Below are 23309 nucleotides of genomic sequence, written 5' to 3'. Positions count from 1 at the left end.
TTGTAAAAATTTGACTGCTAGTCGTTCTTTTTGATAGAAAAAAGTGATTTAATTATAATATCATGAATCAAGTTTATTCTGATATACTGTATAAAGCCACCAGTACTGGGTACATGTTCCTAATTGAGAACACTATAATTGAAATTGATTTATTTTCTTCTTTTAAAAAATGCAATATTAAATGTATAATTAATTAACACTATACTCAACTAGTCAATTTTTTATTTGAAAAGTTTTCAGAAGTGAGTTTGGTTGCTTGTTTTATTATAGAAAAGCACTGTGGCAAGAGTAAAAGCAGTTTACAAGAAGAGGGAAACTAGATATTGATTGATCTAGAAATAACTTGTGTCTCTTCTAGTCGTTGAGCTTTCAATAAAGCTGGATGTCACTTGTCTTGTATGACAATAGACAACCATTACATGAAAATATTGTACCAAGGATTCTGCATGCCTTCTTATTTCTAACTAGTATTTAGAATAGAATAGAAAAAACGTTTATTGAATAAATAAGCTACCTTAAGCGAACCTCAAAGAGGCTGCTTGACAAGGTACTATTATACAAAACATGTAAATTCAAATATAATTATACATACATCAGTGAACTTTATTTTTACTTAACAGTTAAATTCACTTATCAGTTTATTACACTGTCAAATTTACTTACAGAATTTACTTTACAGTTAAAATTATCATGATATTAATTAATTAACTGTTGGCTCAGCTCTCAAAAATCTAAAGAGTGTTATAATATATAGTCAACCTGAACTTACATACAAAAAATAGAACAGAATGAATTACAACAATACAATACATTAATAATGAGTTACATTATGCTACATCTAAAGTGTAATTATTCAACCAAATCTTTAAATTTCTTTTCAACAGGCGCATATTAACAAACTCAGCACAATTATCGGGTAAATCATTGAAAGTTCTTGGTACAATTTAGATTAAGGTGTTTCTGGCTAAATTATTCGAAGTAAATGGTACAACATACCTCTCATTCCTTAAATCATATCGATTTGGTAATGATTACAATAATTTGATACTACTGTGTTGATACATCTTTCTAAAAATATGAAATTAAAATAATGAAATACTGGGATGTTATCTAGAAATGTCACGAATTTATTGCAAAATTACATACATGTTTCAACAGTAACACTAATGGTGTCTTCATCAGTAAGAAGATGACACCATTGATGTTAAAACATGTATGAAAATGTATGTAATTTTGTAATAAATTCGTAGTATTTCTAGACAACATCCTAGTGTTTCTTTATGGATAAATATTACTATATTTTACCAACAACAGTATCTGAAGTGTAATTAGAATGTTTGAAATAATTTTGAAAGATTGATAACTAATCTTTGTAATCAGTATGTATTGACAGAATATTTCTAGACATCCCAGTGTCTCATTATGGATAAATATTACTACATCTTACCAACAACAGAATCTGAAGTGAAATTAAGATGTTTGAAATCATTTTGAAAGAAAACTCTTCTATGTAATTTAGTCAGTAAGTCTTGACAGAACACTATATTATTAACTGAATAGTATTTTTCAAGTTGAAAAAAGGGATTTAATAAATATATAATTTTAATTGTGTTTTCAGACCAGAGCGGTTGAATAGTGGTCGAAAAGTGCCAAATGCTGTAGAACTGTCAACTCACGAGAACCATATCCAAAAGGTTAGTTATTTCATAAAACGGATTCATTCTCTTGAAAATCAGTTTGGTCTAGACAACCTATAGTTTATAGATTTAGAAAAACATTAACTGATAAATTCATTTTATCAATATAAAAACTTGAAATTGTCACATAATTTTATATTTTTATACTAACAGGTAACCCGCTATAGATCCCAACCTCTGGTTTATAGATTTAGAAATAAATCAACCAATAAATTCATTCATCGATAGAAAAGCTTGAAATTGTCACATCATTTATATATTGTTTATACTAACAGGTAACCTCTTATAGATCACAACCTCTGGTTTATAGATTTAGAAATAAATCAACTGATAAATTCATTTATTGATAGAAAAATTTGAAATTCTTACATCATTTATATATTTTTTCTACACTAAAAGTAACCTGTGCTCCGCAAAGTCTGTTGAAAGCACAAATAGATTGAATTAGACGAACTGAAAACATGACGTACTGAAATTTTGGAGAACTGAAAATAGACTTATAACTATCCACGTTGAATTATGAATTAATATGAAAAAATTCCAAGTTAATCAGCTCAGTAGTTCGGACTTGATGATGCGTCATTCGTTTATTTCCTATCCCGTAAATATATAAGCCAATTCTTTTTTTTTAATAGAAAATCGAGAAACTAAAATCTTCAGTTAAAGCAATAGAACAACGAGCAGAACATTATATAATTTATGATTTCATACATTGCTCTCAAGTTTTGAGCGTTTTCACATAATTTCTCATTTAGTTCATAAATTTCTCATGTATTTCAATTAAGTTCATCTTAATTGAACTCAATTTATTACCATTGTGTAGAATGTAATTCAAATTACTTCAAATCTGATTGAATTGATGCTTCTTTAGTAAATAGAAAATAATATTTATTTGAACAAACGAAGGAGTGAGTTTGATAGAAGCTAGTCTGATGTAAGACAATTAATTAAAATTTAGCAGACAGCTTTGATGTAGCATGTAGCATAGTCCTTCTATCAAGAAGCTCTGCTACCAGAGTAATCCATTTTATAAAATTATATAATAAAATTTAACCATTAAATTTATACTTGTTTGAAATTGAAGAAAATTCTTATTATTTGAATAGTTTATTCAAAATTTGTTTTATTGGTCTATCCCTTTGGTAAAGAGTTAGTGGGAAGAATACTTCGAATATTCTTTCCAAAGAATGGACATTGATATGTCCAAAGCTCCGCCAATTTATGTAGATGCATAACAATATTATCTATTTTATCTATAGTTATTACAAATTGTTTTTTTTATATTATATACAGCTCAATCATTATTTTCTCAATTTATATTTTGTAAATTCATCCATAATTTTGCTGTATTGTAAGCTATTGTATATAAGTGTATAAGCCAGTATATATTGTAATCTACATAAATAAAGTACTCAATCAATCAATCAATCAATCTACGTAAAATTTCATCTATTTGGAACTAATTGAAAAGAATTGGATCCAAGTTGGAACAATAATAAACCACTTTCTATTATATTATATTTGTATATTATATGTGTCCATCAAGTGAAATTCAATCACTTTGGAACGAATTGAAAAGAATTGAATCTAAGTTGGAACAATAATAAACCTTTCTATTATTTGTATATTGTTTGTAAGTATTTCAACTAATTGCTTATTTTCAATTGTATATTGTTTGTAAGTATTTCACTAATTGAGTTATGTTTGTTGTTGCAGCCAGTAGGAGTGTCGAGTGGCGCTGGGGGTGGAAGCAGGGGGGGCCCACTCAGCCCCAGCCCCCCTGAACCCCAGCCCCCTGTTGTCTATCGTGTTGTCGGCAGCAGATCTCACATCAAAAAGTCTGACAGCAGTCAGCAAACTGAAAATAGTGCCTTCAGGTATGTCCGCTGTTTCAGTACAAAAATATCAATTACCATTTTTTCCATACCAAATTGAAATCAAAGTATGTTTTGAAATAGTGACTTGAAGAATGTCAACTTTTTTATTCATTTATTAATTCATATACAAATACGATCCAGGTAAAAACAACAGTTCGCCCAAAACTGCTCTAAACCTTGAGCAAAATATCAGCTATCATTCTAATGTTCAATTTAAATTTGAATGTTTTATCGCACAAAATCTTACAAGAAAAAACGAAAAAATAGAATGCAATATAAAACCTTCTCTTATTGGTTCGCTTCATATTAGAGCATTATCCAAATTACAAATCGTTATATTGAGGAGCGTTTTTGAAGCCAGTGTTGAAGTTTTATTTTTGAACAAATTCAACTCATAAGAAACGGAATAAATCAAAACCAACAATCAGCTATCATTCTTTTTAATGTTCAATTTAAATTTTAATGTTTTATTCCAATAGTATTTCAATACTTTTATCGGATAGGCACGTTAAACTGTCGGTCCCGGCTGAAGTATGACAGTCGTAAGGCCCATTGACGGCTCAAATGATATTTATATTCAGGCGAGGTGGAACTTCCGTCAGGAACTCCCCACCAATAAAAGCTATACGAATATTATTATTATTATTCCACAAAATCTTGCAAGAAGAAACGAAAAATTATAATGCAATATAATACCTTCTCTTATGGGTTCGCTTCATATTAGAGCATCATCCTAATTACAAATTATTATTTTGAGAAGCGTTTTAGAAGCCAGTGTTAAATTTTTATTTTTGAAAAAATTCAACTCATAAGAAACGGAATAAATCAAAACCAACAAGTTCTGGTTATTGATTCAATTTGAATTTATTGAAATGAACAATGACCCCCCGATTTCGCTGACGAAATTTATTGGCTGTCCAATTCAATACGATGCTTATGGGTCCGCCATAAAAATTGATGAAGAAATTTTTCAATTGGCTAGCTATAATCGACAAAAGTCAATCAGATAAACTCTGTATCAAATTGCCAACATCAATTGGCATCTCAGTCTGATATTCAATCATACGAGTAGAAACAAAACATAATTTTATTACAAGCGATACGATTGATTATTAATGAAAAAGATCATTAATTTTTACGAGCTGAGTTGCCCGTCCACAGGAAGCAAACCAACCCAAACTTCTTGCTCATTGAATTATTTTAGGCATTAAATAAATCAACCACAAGCCTAAATCGGTGATAAAATAATTTTAATGCTCTTCAACAGAAGGAACGCTCTTCTGTGGTTCTCTGTAGATCTCGAGAATAACAGCTCATAGTATAATAGAAAATATATCAAAGTGCAATATTAAATATAATGTATTTAAATGCACAGTATTTTTATTTAATTCAAAATCTTTTAACACCTCAGTTTTATAAAAGTTCAGGCTAATTGTGTTACAAATTATAAAGTAGTTATTGTTACAATACAATGAAGTCTGTTATACAGGGTGTCCCACGAAAGGTGTAACAACCGAAGACCATAGATTCTACATAAAATTTGCAACAAAAAATGTTCAGTGAGATATTATTATATCGACTTTTGTTTTCGAGATATATATCGATTTCTCGATATTTTTGAAAAAGTCAATTACTAGAAAACCATCAATCCAAAACTAATTCTAGGGATATGGTTAGAAAGAGGAAGAAATTTCTAATAAGATATATATAATTTGTTTCTTTGTTTGACGTTTTTGAACTTTCAATGAGCGCTCAAGGTTAAATAAAGTGCATTCGTCGATTTCAAAACCAAATACCAAACTGTTTAATGCTCATAAAAAGTTCAAAAAGCCAAACAAAGTAACTAATTTATGAGTAATTTAAGTAACTATTTATGTAACTAATTTACTAACAATTATATGAATCTTATAGGAAATTTCTCTCTTTTCAACCATTTCCTTAGAATTACATTTTGACTGATAGTTTCCTAGTTATTGACATTTTTCAAAAATATCGAAAAGTTGATGATCTCGAAAACTGCGGTCGATATAAGAACATTTCACTGGACATTTTTTGTTGCAAATCTCATGTCGAATAATAGATCCGACCATATGGTCTTCGGCTGCTACATCTTTCGTGTGACACCCGTACAGTAGGAACGAACGATGTTTACTATAATGCTGATTGATTTATTTATTTGTTGCTTTAATTATTTCACAACTGTTCTTTTCAGACAAGTTTCAAATACACAGTGGAAGAAGTATGTGGAAGGAGCAGGGCTGCAGAGAGGGAGAACGGAGTTGGAAGTGGTGAGAAACAGAGACAAAAGATCCGCCACCAGTAATGGTCTCTCAAGAAAACCAGACAAGAAACGATCAGGTATTGAAATTAATTCACTCGCTTCAGAATCGATTTAAAATACAAGTGGAAATCACTCTTCAGGCTGAAAACCCATGTTTTATTGGCAAAAAAATAAAACTTAGAAATACATTATAAATTTGACAACATGCAAAACTACTATTACAAAAATAAAATGCCAATTGAGTATTTCCATCTCGAGGTACTAGACCTGTTTGAGAAGGTAATATGAAAATTGATTACAAAACTAGCGCTAAAAAGTAGTTACTGAGGCCGACAGTCGCCTATGAAGTGGCACATATTACATAACGGTGTCGATGATTTATCAATTATAGCTTTGAAGTATATTGTACAATATTATGATACACAAGTTGATTAGGCTAAATGAGAATTCTAAAAAAGGTGTATTCTCACACTCCATTAAAAATATCTTGACATCTCTCAAAAACCTTGATCATATCTTGCAATGAATAAAAAAGTTTATAATGTTTATACTGAAGAAAAATAAAATCTTATTATACTTAGGTTATAGGTATCTTATCAACAAAATTGTTGAGAAAATAAGAATTGATTGAGGCGTTAAGGATAATCAAAGAAAGGATTTCCTATGTCCTCTTAGCCCTCAGTAATTACAGTTAAACTTGAAGTGTACTGAAAATTTTGTATAATTTTCTAGGGAACAAATTGTTTGAAAGACTTTAATAAGTAGATTTTTACTCGAACGTGAATTTTTAGATTCTACCTCTACAAAAACTCGAATAACAAACACATCAACAAAAGACACATTTTATGTAATTGCATACAAATGAATTTCTGACAAATTTTACAGTTTGTGTGACGTATTGTTTTTACAATTTGCGGTAAATCTTTAGTATCTTTTTTGATTCAAACAATAAGTACATCATAGAAATGATAGGGAGAGAAAAAATAAGGTAACCTTGTCTTATTCCTCTCTCAAATTTATATAAGGTTACACATAGTCCGATATAGGTTGTCTTGTTGTTACTGTTCACTTCACAAAATTGTCAGTCCTTAATTATTTTCACAAAGTTGATTTTTAAATTTAGATGCTTCAAAACCAAACATAGAAGAAATATTTCACATTATTAGCACTATTATAGGTAATATTCACATATTAAAGAAATCATTTTGAAGGACCAAAAATCAAACTTCATGTACGTTTGTATTTTTGCAAATAAATAAATGAATTTTCTGCTTCACTAAAATGTAAGACTTGTAACATATAAAATGTCTCTGTAAATGATTATATTATAGGAATTGTTTGTCAATATCGTATTGAATTTTCTCTGTTTATTCCTAAATTGCATGTCCCAATGTTTCTAATTAATACTTGTTCTGTTATGTACTACATACTTATATGTCAGACTTCTTCAAACTCCTAATTTCATCATTAATTTATTCTTATTTAATATTTCACATCTACAGAGTGGCGCTGAAGTCACTGGACGGTGGGAGTTGGTTGAAAGAAGACCAAAAAACAAGACCTAGTAAATTGATTCAGCCTGTGATGTTGGTAAATGAATAACACATGGACCAGATGGACCCTAAAAATGTATTATAGGAAATGGAGAACAATTTCAACATAGAAATGATTATAAATATTATTTGGAATGAGAAATAATTTCAAATTGATCTAGTCTTGCTCTGAACAACTAAATGTTCAGTGACTTTTGCGTCTAAAAATATTAGAGTTCTCTTTGGATGTCATTCATTGATTTTTATTCCAATAGCTTAGTTGAATCTTCTCTTCGTCAATTGTTTTATCTCGTCCTTAATGTATTAGCTCAATTTTTCCCGTACATTTATAGATTGTATTAGATTATTTTAAATCTATTATTAATCTTACTTGTTGTTGTTTTTTGATTTGAAGGATCGAAAGAGGAGCTGGGCGTCAGCGAGGTGGAGCTGTGCAATGGCGATCGGAAGGGCGGGGGCGGCAGCAAGGGCGGAGGCGGTGGAGGCAGCAGTGGAGGGGGCGGCAGCAGTAAGGTGCGTGGAGTGCCGCCTTCGTTCGGCTACGTCAAGCGGCCCATCAACGGAGCCGGCGGTAAGACGCACAGTGGCGAAACTAGGACTGCCCAGGTGTCAGCTGTTCCACGCACTAAGGTACATAAATAAAGGCTGACATTTATTTCATCAAGATCTCAGTTGATCAAGAATTAGACAACTTCAGTACATCAAGATTCCAGTTCGTCGAGTTCCTGTTGCTTTCAAAATGTATTCTTAAAGTAATAGTAGAATCTATTATACTATTCTGAATGAATAGTAGTAGTAATCACGGTAAATAGAAGAAGACGGTAGGTGTCACGCGCATGTTTGTGCTAAATTTCCGGTGTAGCTGACGTCATTTTATATCCAATCCTCTGTTTTTAACAAATAAGTTTCATAAATTACCAATAGGTGTTAAAAACCTCGGTTGGTAGCGATGACGCAATCTAGCTGGCTGGCCACTGCGCACACATTTCATGACCACTACCGTTTTCATCTAAATACCGTGGTAGTAATAGTCTTAATTCTCAAAAACTTCTGAATAATACCAGCATTGAAATACAATTTAAACGCCATTTAAAAGCAAAATCCCAACTCCTAAAGAGGCGTTTACAATAGTCACGTTTACATTAATCCAAGTTCTGTATAAAATGAATGTATTTTGCAAAGTTGATGTCTAGTTTACAAGAACAGAAACTTAAATCCACTATTCAAATGTAGACCTTTCTTCAAGTGTTGCAGATGTTGAACAGGTTTCAATTATGGATTCAACTTGAATCTTGAAGGTACAATCCAACCTACTATTGGGAAAATGAGATAAAAATAGTTGACAGTCAATGTAGAATGCATAAAAATAGCTAAATAGAAATGTATGTACAGTAAGAAGAAAACTGAGATTAATAAGATTTTTTTATTTTGTAATTATACTTTTGAGGTATGGAAACTTGAATAATTCAAGTAGATTTGACTTCAAGTTTTCAAATTAAATAATAAAAAGAAGTCATAAATAAAGAAATAATAGATTAAGTTTTGAAATCATATATCATATCAAATCATTTATTTCGCCATTTAAAAAAAACAATCACAAATAAAGAGCAAATCAAAAATGATGAACAATAAATTTAAACAAAATACAAGTGTTAACTTGAAAATAAGAAAATAATAATACAAAATCATAAATATCTCTTTACATATGTATATATAATTTACGTATTATATATGGCATCACCAGCAAAAGAATAAACTTTGCCCGCTGGTGACCGTTGCAAATCGAAATTTGTATAATAATATTTAAAATAAAAAAATCCTCATTTAGTCATTTCTGAGAATGAAGAAAAGATAAAAGTAAATAAATTATAAGGGATACAATAAATTTTAATTTAAATAAGGTTTTCGAAATGATTTAAGTACAATAATGAAAGTCAACTCGAATAAAAATTATCGTGAAAGCATGGCCTAACCTCAAAGCATTGTATGATTGCAAGATTTAATAAGCCTTCAAATATAATAATAATTTTTATTTCATCAACTGACCTACTGTAGGTAGGCGTTTGAATTTGTCAAGTCGTAATTACGCCCTGTAATCTACTGTAATCTAATCGGTCCTGAAGTACGACACCTGTAATCTATTATATTTTTCGGTTTAAAAATGTTCTGATAAATTGTTAATTTGTTTAGGTGAAGGTGTCAGGCGGCACCCAGACGGACCTGAAGGTGTACGGGGGCGGTTCGGGCGCCCCGGGCTCACCAGGCGGCAGTCAGCTGACGGCGAGCGTGCGGGAGCGCCTGTTCCAGGGCTCGCAGAGTCTGCCCAAGTCGCGGACGCCACACCCCCATCACGCCGAGCGCGACAGAGACAGTGGCTCGCTGTCCGACTCCAACTATGCCGACCTCGCCTCTCTCTCTAGTCCCTACAGCTCCTGGCTCAGACACACCTCTGCCTACACCGCATCCTTACCGGCCCGTGCTACCACTGGTCAGACATTTTATCAATCCTTATATTCTCAAAGTATTTTATATTTAGTTTCAATTAAAATTCAGTTTCTTTATTGAGAAAAATAAACACACAATGATCCTTAACTAAGCAAGGTTTCTTTGCAGGTGCCTGTAATTGCAGCCTATTGCAATATTCTTGTTTAATGACAAATAAAGTATTCTTATCATTATTAATACTGTATTAAATATAATGAGTATAAAAATAAAAACTTCAACCTCTTAAAAGCTACTTTTGCAAAGTCCCTCAAATTGTGTAATTAAATTGATGAATAAGCTTCCTATTGACGCGAGGCAACTTAATCACAGGAGGTTCAAACAGATTTTAGAAACATTTCTCTTGAATAACCCCTTCTACTCAGTTAAAGACTTCGTAGACAGGAAAATGAATGTATAAGAGTTTGATTAATACTAGTTAGGAGTATGAGAGTAGATTTGTAGATTATGGGAAATTTCATGTTGAAAAATGTCTTCTTTCGAGTAGTCACTGACTTTCATTGGCATTGATAAGCTTGGAAGGAAGTATCCCAATCCTGGTGTCTCAGCTTGCTTTACACTGGGCCGCTAATGGTTGCTCTCTGGCGACTGAATGTAATACCATAGCTGTAGATAATTGTATTTGTATCGATCATTGTCTGTTAATCTTGAAGGAGTTCGGGTGGAACAAAATTTTGGCTCGTTCGATCATAGGCATCTTTTTTTGATAAATGGTTACTTTCAGAATGCTTGATCCATTTTTTTTTCAATTCAATTCAATTTATTCCACCAAAAACACAAAAAGAATACAAAGATGACGTGACAATTAGAAAAAACAATAATTATCATTCTAAATATCTATATCAACTATCTGTAAAATACGGCTGGAGGTGAAAAACTACTGGCATAAGTGAAACACTTGTTCGCCAGTAGGAGTAGAGACTTATTAACCATTTCTAAATCTTAAGCTGATAATTTGAAATGGAATCTTTTCATGCAATCAATGGAAAGTATATTTAATATATATGCTATCAATAGTGAATTAATCCTGACAATAATGAATAGTTTCAAAAGTTGAAGAAATTTTGATCTCATACAATATTAAGTTGAAAGTAATAATTGTAAAGTATCCAGTTTTCAATATTTATTGGAACAAACTGTTTACCGATGAGCTCGTTTGTGATGCAGTTTACAGTCTTTGGAACGATGTATAGTAGCTGCTTTCGAATGACCGCTAAATTAGAATCATAAGTAACATATCCATGTAAATTGTATCTTGTTCTACGAGTTACATTAATTCTTGAAAATAAGCTTCTATGTTTCTTGAAATATTTAAATAAGCTAAGCACATAGAGTTGACGGATTGACATGAATGACTCTCAGTTCACTGAATGCAATTTTTGAAGGGAACAATATGGGTTTATTTTATATGGTTTTCATAATCATTTTCTAGATAATGAATAGTGGTAACAAAAGAGTGTCATAAGTACATCGCCAAACCACCATAGTTTAACCATAGAGAAACAATAGCGTAAGTAGATATCCCATGGTATAGGACGTTTATGTCGCAACTTTTACTGTTATCTCAAGCCGAATATTGTCGAGTTTTACTGTTTTGTTGGGGTGAGAGTGTATGAACGGCACAGTATGAGAGACTCCTAGCGTCACACAGCTTCACGGGAAAGAACTACGTGAACTATCGGCTTGAGATAACAGTAAAAGTTGCGACATAAACGCCCTATACCATGGGATATCTACTTATGCTATCGTTTCTCTATGGTTTAACAGAGATTGTACAATTTAATCTTCCGTTGGTAATCCTTTCAAATCTAAGGAACGAATTCTGTTAATGAATGTAAATTCTGTAATTTAATGAAATGAATTATGTTTCAGTGGGAATGGTGGAAGCTGATAGCATAGAATCGCTACCGGCGCAGTTACACCATAGAGCAAGTCTCACCCACACACGAATCCTAGGCTCTGGCTCACCCAACCCCAGTCATAGGCTCAGCAGAAGTAATAGTATTAGGTAAGCAATACACTACTCCAATCAGAATATTCCCAATTTATCTTTGTGTGATTCATGATACCCCATTTTTTAAACTGATTGACAGTGAAGTCCTTTAGTGAGAGTTTAATTTTAATCATTCCATTTTCCAAAATACCCATATTTAAACTGATTGACAGTGAAGTGTTTATTTATTTTTTATTTATTTATTTATTTATAATTTTTACAACGTAGCACTGATTGGGATAGAAAAACTAAGGATACTCCTTGTACTATTTCTTTCCCAAATTTAGATAACATTTTAAATGTCCGAAATAGGGTTATGGTTTCATTTTTCTAAAATTTGGTCCATTTTCACTAAAAAACAACAAAAACTAAGTTTTAGTGAGTGTTTCATTTTATAACTTAATCATTGGTTTGACGACTCTAGAATACCTTAAACTTCTTTCAAATAGTGTTTATCAAATATAGGCATATCCTGAACAAATAGGGTTTACGAGGCCAAATTTGAAATATAGGTCGAACGTTTTTTCTCTGTTGAATGTAATGAATTGAGTTGTGAATGAATGGTCTGATAAAATAGTGAAAATATATTTTGAACACTGAATGAATGTTTGAATTTCCTCTAAAGCTAGATTCCCACATCTTGGTGAAAATTATGGAAACAGCTAATTTCTTATATTATTATTTCTTCAACAATAATTATTTGACAGTAGGATTCATTGGGCATCTTATTCAAATTAATAAAACTATTTTTCTGTCCCTTCAAAATATTGTATCCAACTCCATTTTTTTAAATAAATGGTCATAAATGATACATGATTTCGTTACAAAATTTCAAGAGATAATGAATGGCAAGAAGGCAATTCGTTGTTTTTGAGTGAAAATGGACAGCATTTTAGTAAAGTGAAATCATAACCCTACTTTGGACTTTTAAAATGTTATCTAAATTTGGGAGAGAAATAGTACAAGTAGTATCCTTAGTTTTTCTCTCCCAATCAGTGCTTCTTTGTGAAAAATATATAATAAATAAGAACTTCACACCAATATCTCGAACCGATTCAAAGATATTCATATGTTGAGATACTAATAAATAATACAAAAATAAAATAATTCAGTACTGTACATTTTACATTTTCAAGTGTCATTTAACATTATAGTATAATCCACTCACATATTTAACACTTTGAACAGAAAATTTTGATCTGTCTAATTTTAGATGTACTCATTTATTCTGTATTTTTTAAGATTCATTTGTATATTTTAATATCATTAACCTAAATATTAATATCTTCGAAATTGAAACGGTTTGAGATATTGATATTGGCGGTTTTCGCCAATTTTTTTCTTTTGAAATGAATTAAAAAATCGATAATATTATTTTCTATCGAAATCATGTATCATATAACCATATTCCCATTTAAAGAAATGACGTTGGATTCAAAATGGCAGATCCAAGATGGTTGACCAAAATTTTAGAATGACAGAATTGTAGTTATTTTAATTCGAATTTCTTCATCGAAGAAACCCACTGTCAAATTATCCTTGAAAAAGAAATATCAAGCAGTCTCCATAATTTTCACCAGTCTTGTATATTGAACCATCCTAAATTGCTATGTGTTAAATAGAACAGTAAATTTTTAAACCTTCTTATTGGAGCTCTCGCTGTATTAATTCTAAATTTATTAATTCAGTTAGATAATCGATTTCAATTTTCCAGCTACCTCCGAGATCGGACATTCCCAAGGTACAGTTTATGTCTTGCATTGTGAACGATTTTATTTTTACAACGCTTCTGTGGTTTGTCGGTGTGTTGAAACAAGGAAAACAACCATTGATTAATGTATTTTATTTTACTCACGCTTTGTTCACCCTATGCTTCGATCCAAAACTGAGGAATTATAATACTGATTGCGTTGCGGTATTAATACGAGTCCTTAACACCAATAGAGAGAGAGCACTAAAACTTTGTAGTTCACTGTCTACTGTTCGGATACTATTATTCGAATAGAACATTCCATTGTGATTCAAATATCCGAATTACTTTTGATCCTTAACTTTTTCATATCCTTTATTGGGAAAAAGAAACGAGACGGGACCGCACTACCTGTACATTGGGGCTATTGTTCAAAAAAGGTTCATTCTCTATCTCTCGACTAGCATACTTTATTGTCATTTGATTCCACTTCATTACCCTCATTAGCGGACCCGTGTGTTTTATTGGGGTCGCCGTCTAGGTGTCACCCCGACTACCTGGTTTACAGCTGAAATTGTCTTTGAGTAACCAGACTGGTCCACCAGAATATTCCGCGGAGTGGAAACCTTAAAAATATACCACGAAAATGTCGAAATTCGATAACAAAAGGTGACCTCTGAAGGGTCACTGGAACTTCTACCTGTCCATCCTTTGTTTTCGTCGGCCCCGTCTCATTTTTTTAACCCCCTTTATTTAATGAAATTTTCTCCACATTCATCGATTTATTAGCTACATACACCGTGATTCAAAAAGAATACCACAACTTTGAAAATCTGTATTTAATCAAGGAAATATAATAGAAACTTGGGTTGTAAATCAAAATGAAAAGTATGAAAATAATTTTTTCCCCACTAGAAAACAAGTTCACAAATGTTCAATGTGACCTCCAGACACTAGAGTGATATCAATTCGATACTCGAACTCGTTCCACACCCTCAGTAGCATATCGGGCGTAACAGTTTGTTGTTGGCCCTGACCTCACCCCAGCGATTTTTTTCTATGGGGTAGCCTACGTTAAAGATAAGGTGTATCGACCGCCTCTACCAGCTAACATTGAGGAGCTCGAACAAGAAATAACAGCAGCTATACAAACTGTTACGCCCGATATGCTACTGAGGGTGTGGAACGAGTTCGAGTATCGTATTGATATCACTCGAGTGTCTGGAGGGGGTCACATTGAACATTTGTGAACTTGCTTTCTAGTGGGGGAAAAACTTATTTTAATACTCTTCATTTTGATTTATAACCCAAGTTTCTATTATGTTTCCTTGATTAAATACAGATTTTCAAAGTTATGGTATTCTTTTTTGAATCACGGTGTGTATTACACAATTAGAAATTTCAAGATGAAATGTTTAAGGACAAGCAAGACTTTCTTGTATCTCACCTAAAAATTTAGGTAATTTTCCATTTTTTATTGTTGAAAAATGACGCCCAAAAAAGGGAACAATATAAACCTGTTTCTGCTTAAAGGTATTAAGGACTCTCAATGATATCATTCACAAAATTGTGTTGAGCATGAATCCATTATTTACTTTTGTGTGCCTGATATGTTTTGAATAATTTAATTCGACTCATCATAATTATTTCCCAGTTGGCTGATATTTTGATAAATGGTTTTTAAGACTCGCAGTGTTGAAGAATGTGTATGACAAGGCATTTTTTCATTTTAATCGTTTCAAGAGCAAAATCATCAATATGATTCTTGATTTCATTTATTTATAATTAATACCCATTGGTGATGTCACATTCAGAATGTCTTGACGTTCTTAGGTTATATTTATTTCGGGATTTTATAATTATTTCTTTCAATTTGCGAGTAGATTAAATCAATTTGACCGTATGTGAATAGAAATTGAGATAATTTATACAATTTCTATCTAAATTTGGGAAAGGAACAGTTTTGGGCTTTAAGCCTGTTTTTCCTATCCCAATCATTCATAGTTGAGACAATGATATTGTAGCCTATAGTAGCCTATAAACCAAATTGAGATAGTTTAACCCACAGCAATAAGAACTGAAAAACAACTACACCTACGGTTTTTATTGTTAGGTTTTACAGTATTTATGATTCCTGGATTACGTTTTATGTAACTATTAATTTATGTTGAAAATTTCCTATTTATTTCAACAAATTCCAAAAATGACTTGAATATTACAGTTGTTACAAATTGAGATAGTTCAACACACAACAATGAGAACTGTAAAACCTGCGGTTTTTATCGTGAGAGTTTACCGTATTATGTATGATTCCTGCATTACGTTTTTTGTAACTAATAATTCTCGTTGAAAAGTTCCTATTTATTTCAACAAATTCTAGAATCGTCTTTAATATTACAGTTGTTATAGTTTAGTCTTGAGAAAAATGAGATGTTTTAGTAAATATCGGTTTATGTCATAATCTCAGGTATTTAGATATTATGTTCTTATCGTACCAGGAGGCTGAAGAGAAGGAAACCTTTTAAACTAGTTAAAAATCTACCTATCTTATCGTACCAGGAGGCTGAAGAGAAGGAAGCCTTTTAAACTAGTTAAAAATCTACCTATCTTATCGTACCAGGAGGCTGAAGAGAAGGAAGCCTTTTAAACTAGTTACAAATCTACCTATTTTATCGTACCAGGAGGCTGAAGAGAAGGAAGCCTTTTAAACTAGTTAAAAATCTACCTATCTTATCGTACCAGGAGGCTGAAGAGAAGAAGCCTTTTAAACTAGTTAAAAATCTACCTATCTTATCGTACCAGGAGGCTGAAGAGAAGGAAGCCTTTTAAACTAGTTACAAATCTACCTATTTTATCGTACCAGGAGGCTGAAGAGAAGGAAGCCTTTTAAACTAGTTAAAAATCTACCTATCTTATCGTACCAGGAGGCTGAAGAGAAGGAAGCCTTTTAAACTAGTTAAAAATCTACCTATCTTATCGTACCAGGAGACTAAAGAGAAGGAAGCCTTTTAAACTAGTTCAAAATCTACCTATCTTATTGTACCATGAGGCTGAAGAGAATGAAGCTTTTTGGACTAATGAAATAAGAACACAAATATATTAGGACTAGTTTAAATTATTTAGTTTGAGTCCTTTTGGACTAGTTTAAAATCAATTCGTGATAGTGAATGCAGGCTATATAATGTTAACTGCTCTCATAATTTCAAAACTACTTGGGTCATCAATGAATGAACTAAAGTTCTTTAGTTCAAAAATAGTTTTTCATATTGTAAGATTTATATTGAAATGAATATCAATGGTTAGCTTGTGTCATCAATGGATGAACTAAAGTTCTTTAGTTCAAAAATAGTTTTTCATATTGTAAGATTTATATTGAAATGAAAATTAATGGTTAGTCTCTGAGACTAGTTTAGTGACAATCAACATTAAAAAAATGAATTAAGATATTATTCTGATAATAATAGTGTCATACATGACAACAAAACCCATCCAATTTTATTGAAATATTATTTTGCCAGTTGGAAATCTCTAAATATCCAAACTAAACCAGTCAGATATTCAACTATGTTCTATTGATGGTTAGAATATTTGTATTCGGATAAAGTAAACAATGTACTCAACATTCAGCCAGTACCTTTCAATTCATAGCATCAGGTCCAACAACTAAAGAATAAAAGCGTCATAGATATCCACTAATTTTACGTCATAAGGTATGACGTATTACGTATAATATTGTGACGTAATAGTTGGTGTCTATGACGTGTTTATTCCAGTTGTGGGCTTGAGTTTATAAGAAGGCACTGATTCATCAGTCTCTTAGATTATGCACATCTCAAGTGAAGGCTTCAAAGAAGAAGCAGGAAAAAGGGAATTCTCATGATTCATCACAAGTCCATTTGAATAATAAGCATGAAACAAAATTACAAGGCGTTTTCCTCCTATTTCAAGGTCGTAGCTCGATCTTAATTCACAACAGCAACTTCATGAATGTTGACTGTACTACTGATTACATGTATCTAGTAGTCGATGAGTAATAAACTGATTCGACCATTGTAGAATGTGATCATTATCATGAGAAGTTTATGAGAACGTTGGAAAATTATTGCACTGGATAAAAGGACTTCAATCTACTGAGAGTATCGTCTCAGGATGTTGTACATCACAATCCTTGTTTCGTATTTCCTCTTTTTAGATGAGGAAAAGTAAGAGCTAGTTATCTAGTTTCTAAGCCACAGTACTCACGCTAGATAGAGGATAATCACTGCACAGTGTTGTAGTTTCAAAATAGTTTGAATTTATTAGAGAGACTCTATTGTATTCTCCAGATCATTGCAACATAACTTGTTTAGTTTTCACATTAGTTTCGAGTTTGCAATCATGATTAAGTAGTCATTTATCAAAACATTTCTTCCCTCGGATTAAAAATTAAAAAAAGATATTTGGAATATTCCCTAGATTTAATATCCATTCATTATAATCAATTTCCTATTGAGTAACTGTTGAACGTTTGAATAAAAAGCATGTTTACATCAACATAATACTTGATGATCATCATATCCTTATATGAAAATCATGCTCTGTGTTAATTGTAGGAATGTAGGATCATATTATGGGTCGCATGCTCGAAGTTTTTCTCGGCAAATAATATTTGAACCTCGGTTTCGATGAAGAAACAAGTTGAAAATTATTATTTTGACAATTATTAAGCTTTGAATGTTGTGAGGGAAATGTTTTGCTTCGTATCAAGCTTTATCACAGAAAATTATTCTTTTCATTCCTCATCTGTGTGTGTGCTTAAGTTGATGGATAAAATGTTTTTCCTGCGTTAAATTAATATAAATTTTGTAACAGTGTGAGGAAGATATGATCACTATTAATAACCTGAAATATTTGTAGGTATCTTTCGAAATAGTATTGTATTATTTAAGAAAACTGATTTCATAGAAGTTGTTATACTTGTAACAAAATTGTGTATTTGTATGGAAGGAACTTGATGTTTATAAAGTTCCCATTGGAATTGTAGGATAGAAGGAGTGATGTATATTAAAATCTACTGTCCTATGGAAGCATTATTTTTGCAAAATAATTACACGTTCAGAAAATCACATAATATGTTTATTATTTATTACATTCTAAAATCACAATATCAAATTAATGATTGGGAGAGAATCAACAGGATAAACCAAAACTCGTTCTCTCCCTAATTTTGATAAAAATAGTCCAAATAAGGTTATGAAAACACTTTTATGAAGATAAATAGGCCTATATATGAAGATTGATAGAAAAGTGAAATTTTCATTGCTTTTATTCTGATTAATTATGTAGATTACATACAATCTTAATATACTAAAATATTTTTTTGTGGACTTTCTCAGTCCTTTAACCTTATGCTTTTATTCTGGATAAATATCTCCACTCATAACTCTATTATTGTTATATTAGGAGGACGCAGTTAGCTCAGTCGGCCATTAATAAGCTATTGCCGGAAGAATCTAGGCAGAGATTGAATATTACCATCTTGATTTTTCTATTAAGTATGAAAAATTATCCGAAAATTATAAAATTCAATAAGTATTAATAAATTCAATTACAATATGTACAAAACATGAGAACATAATCTCAATCAAATTGAAAGAACTCACTCTCAACTCACTAACTCAAGTCTTTGTGGAGATTGATTGATTGATTGATTGATTTAACACATGCCAGGTCTTGAAAAACCCATTTCATTTATAACATTACAACATTGCAAAATTAGGAGAGTATTCACTGTTAGATGTTTAAATGAATTTTATAAATTTGTATAATGTTTTTGTGAATAAAAAGCTATCAGATTTGATTTTTTTCTCTATGGTCTAGGGTTCGAATCCCACCAAGCGCATGGTTGTTTGTTTATGCTATCCTGATACCATCTCATCACCCACGCACAAGTGAAAACCTTAGGCATATGTGGGCATCATCGAGCAAAACATATTATTGCTGGGAAATCTAATTTTGAAAGTTGTCTTTGAAACTGGTTGATTTTGTAATAATAATTTTGTTGCAGATCGACCAAATCTGAAAAGCTGTATCCATCGATGCTACAGCGCTCGGAAGAAGTGGAGCCCTATTATAGCATTCCGTACAACATTCAGGCGGGACAGGGACACCATTCGTCCCAGCCCACTAGTCCCACCCCTAGTCAGATGTCCCAGGGCACACCCAACAGGCAAGTTACACAAAAATATTGAATAACTTTATTGGTTAGTTTCAGAAACAAAGTGTCTCAAATTCAACAAAGAAAAATATTACCAGGCACAAAAAGAGACCAATAAATCTAAGTTGTGAAAATAATTAAGGACTGAAAATTTTGTGAAGTGAACAACTACAAGACTTCACCTATTAAGGACTATGTGTAACCTTTTCTAAATTTGGGAAAGGACTAGCACAAGGTTACCTTATTTTTACTCTCTCTATCATTTTGATGATGTACTTATTGTACTCATCTATTTCATTATCCATGACGAACTGCAAGTAATAATCCTTTTGTGAACTATTTTTTTTTTTATTTACATGAATAGAAAAATTACACACAACAACATATAGAGGCTTACAGCTTTATGCCAAAACAAGCCTCATTGAAAATCAATTGTTTACACAAACTGAAACTAAATTAGTAAGAAAGAAAAAACAACTAAAAATAGCAATAAAAATAGTTGGAAGAAAGATTAAAAATAGGAATAACACAAGACACAATAGAAAATAGAAAAGACTAAGAAAAAAAAGGCAAATTGAAAAAAGAGAATAGGTAGCAAGCCTATTATAGAAGAAGAATTTGAATTTTAAATTTTTATGGTCTGAAAATTGATTAAACATTTATAATTTAAGAGCTTGATAACATTGTTCACTAAAATTGCGCAAATTATCAGCGAATATATCTAGAATCGTATTCAAAGAATTGTACAATCTAACAGTTTTTTGTAAGAAGCAATTTGCATGATGTACAGTGTATATTCTATCCAAAGCAAAAAACATATTTAATCTAGGTCTATTTAACGGAACAAAGATACTAAAGAGTTCGATAATATTCGGAATGTCTAAATGATTATTCAATATTTTAAATAAAACAATTAATGATACGAAATCCGCCTGTTCTTCAACGACATAATTTGAAAACTGACTCTCAGACACCTCATAGAAAAGTCATACGGGCATGAATGTCCATACTTCTTGTAATACATGAATCTGAGGAATTTATTTTGTATGCGTTCGATACTACTAATATATATCTCTTGATAAGGACTCCAAACAACTGCACAATACTCAAGTCTACTTCTCACCAGGGCCAGATACAGCATCTTGATTAATCAATGTCTGTGAAGTGTCTGACATTTCTTATGATAAATCCTAGCATCTTATTTGAAATATTAAGGATGTATTAATGTGATCTCTGAAGGTGAGAGTGGAGTCTATGTAGACACCCAAATCCTAATCACATAAACTCTTTCAAGATGTTCATCTAATAATTTGTAGTCAGCAAAAATCTGTTGCTGTCTAGTGAAGACAATAAATTTACATTTCTTCACATTTAATGCCAGATTGTTTTTTTCACTCCAATCATTCAACCTGCCCAAATCCTCCTGTAGCATCTGAGAGTCCTGATCATCCTGTATAGTTCGATAAATTTTAACATCATCTGCATAAATGAGACAATTACTGTTTTTAATACACTCTGGAATGTCATTAATAAGTAAAAGGAACAAAAGAGGCCCAAGATTACTCCCCTGGGGCACACCTGAACCACTCGTGAAACATTTTGATCTAATATTATTGAAATACACAAAGAATAAACGCTGACTGAGGTATGAGTGAAAGAAGGCAACCATTTCGGATGTGAAACCAAAGGCAAACATTTTCTGCAGAAGGATTTTGTGGTCTACCTTATCAAAAGCTCTGGAATAATCGAGGTAAATTGCATCAACACGTATGCCTTTATCAAGGTGACTTGAAATGTAATTAGTAAATAGGAGAAGATTACTGACAGTTGATCGTTTTTTAAGGAAACCATGCTGACTAACCGTTATAATGTTTTTAAAATTATTGAAAATATGCTCAAACAGTACATACTCGAATACTTTTGCAGTTGCATTCAAGTTGGATATTGGCCTGAAATTTTTCAAATCATTTAATTTTCCACCCTTAGGAATCGGAGTGACTCTTGCCTCCTTCCACCTTCTAGGAAACTTGTTTTTACGGATGGACAGGTTGAATAAATAGTGTAGAGGCCTAATCAAAATTTCCCCACAGCCCTTTATTATATAGGGGGGTATGTTATCTGGACCACAAGATCTTTTAGGTTTCAGGTTTTTAATAGATTCAGCTACTTCTCCCTCAGTAATGATTCTTATATTAAAAGAGTCTGAGACACCGTTTTTTGAAATTGTTATTGGGACCTACTATGTCGTCGAGAACAAAGTGAGTATCATTATCATAAACAGACGCAAAATGATCAGCAAATGCTTGAGATACTTCTCTAGCAGGAATCTTCACATTGTCAATTTCATATTCCCCAGGTACGGTTCTATTGCTCTTCTATCCTTCACGTAGTTCCAAAAACTTTTAATGTTAGTTTTAGCACTGTTTTGTACACCTGTTATGTAGCTGTGATATGCAACTGTTATTTGAAACTTCAGTTTAGTTCGAACTTCTCGAAACCTTTCCTTGTAATGATTTGAAAACTTTCTCAAACGGGCTAACTTATTTTTTAATTTGAGATTTTTTATGATATCATTGTTAAACCAACGTGGATACTTAATACTACTTATTTTATTTATTGTTGGAATACATTGATTCATAGCCTTAAGCAACAAATCATAATAATACTCAACGGCTTTATCAACATCCTCAATCAAGTATAAACTGTCCCAATCAGAATTTTGTAAAGTTATATAAAGCTTATGAAAATCTGCTTTTTTAAATTATAGTAAGAAATGCTAGTGGGAAGGAAAGCTACGTGAGTCATTTCAATGTGAAAAACAAGAGCAGGGTGGTGACTATTTTCAGCAAGCGTGGGATCGTCTTGCCTGGTAACATTCAACGGGATATTACTCAAGATTAAATCAAGAGTTCTTCCATTTATATTTGGAACATTATGAAGGAATTCAAATTTAACAGACTCATTAATTGAGCAATACATCTAGCCTTACTGGAGCCGACAGAGAAGTTGAAATTATAATCAGTAATCTCATTCAGATTGAAATCGCCAACAATAATATTGTCATCGTTATCAAACCGTACTCGTTTTCAATACTCTCTACAAAGTTCTGATAATCGAGGAGTCCAGCTGTTGGTCTCAGATAAACTGCTGTGATGTTGATAGTTCGTCCAGGCAGACGCAGTCTGACAGTGAGTGATTCGGATCTGACCTCCGCACGCACACTCACCAATGCAGTCGACAACGAAGCAGCAACAGCCACCAGCACGCCCCCGCCTCTCGTTCTACCTGATAATGTTGGGTTACGGTCGCATCGATAATTTTGTATTTGCCATCACAGAATTCACCGTCTCTAATGTCCTCAGTCAGCCAGGTTTCAGATAAGACGATAATCTCACAAGAAGAATTCAGGAGTGCAAGAGATAACTCATGAAGTTTAGTTCTCAATCCACCAACATTCTGATAACAAACTAAAGGTTGTTGAAATCTAGAGTCTTTGTAAGTCGACATCACTAGAGATAAG

The 23309-nt window shown here is 32.1% G+C and overlaps 1 protein-coding gene across 7 annotated transcripts in view; it reads left to right on the top strand.

Moving 5' to 3' along the window:
- LOC111045932 (protein sickie) overlaps window positions 1-23309 on the top strand; it is a 512310-nt gene that overhangs the window by 359627 nt on the left and 129374 nt on the right. For 6 of the 7 annotated variants that reach the window (XM_039433161.1, XM_039433165.1, XM_039433164.1 and 3 more), the window contains 8 exons: window positions 1619-1694; window positions 3414-3574; window positions 5787-5932; window positions 7803-8038; window positions 9599-9896; window positions 11783-11918; window positions 13618-13644; window positions 19640-19801. In XM_039433161.1, the coding sequence (XP_039289095.1) occupies window positions 1619-1694; window positions 3414-3574; window positions 5787-5932; window positions 7803-8038; window positions 9599-9896; window positions 11783-11918; window positions 13618-13644; window positions 19640-19801 (1242 nt within the window). The remainder of the gene's footprint in view (window positions 1-1618; window positions 1695-3413; window positions 3575-5786; window positions 5933-7802; window positions 8039-9598; window positions 9897-11782; window positions 11919-13617; window positions 13645-19639; window positions 19802-23309) is intronic. The other variant, XM_039433162.1, reaches the window with a different exon arrangement.

Source organism: Nilaparvata lugens, chromosome 7 (genome assembly GCF_014356525.2).
Source record: "Nilaparvata lugens isolate BPH chromosome 7, ASM1435652v1, whole genome shotgun sequence".
In the NCBI taxonomy this organism is placed as follows: Eukaryota; Metazoa; Arthropoda; class Insecta; order Hemiptera; family Delphacidae; genus Nilaparvata; species Nilaparvata lugens.
The sequence above is the reverse complement of the archived record's forward strand: the minus strand, read 5'-3'. Positions and strand labels throughout refer to the sequence as shown.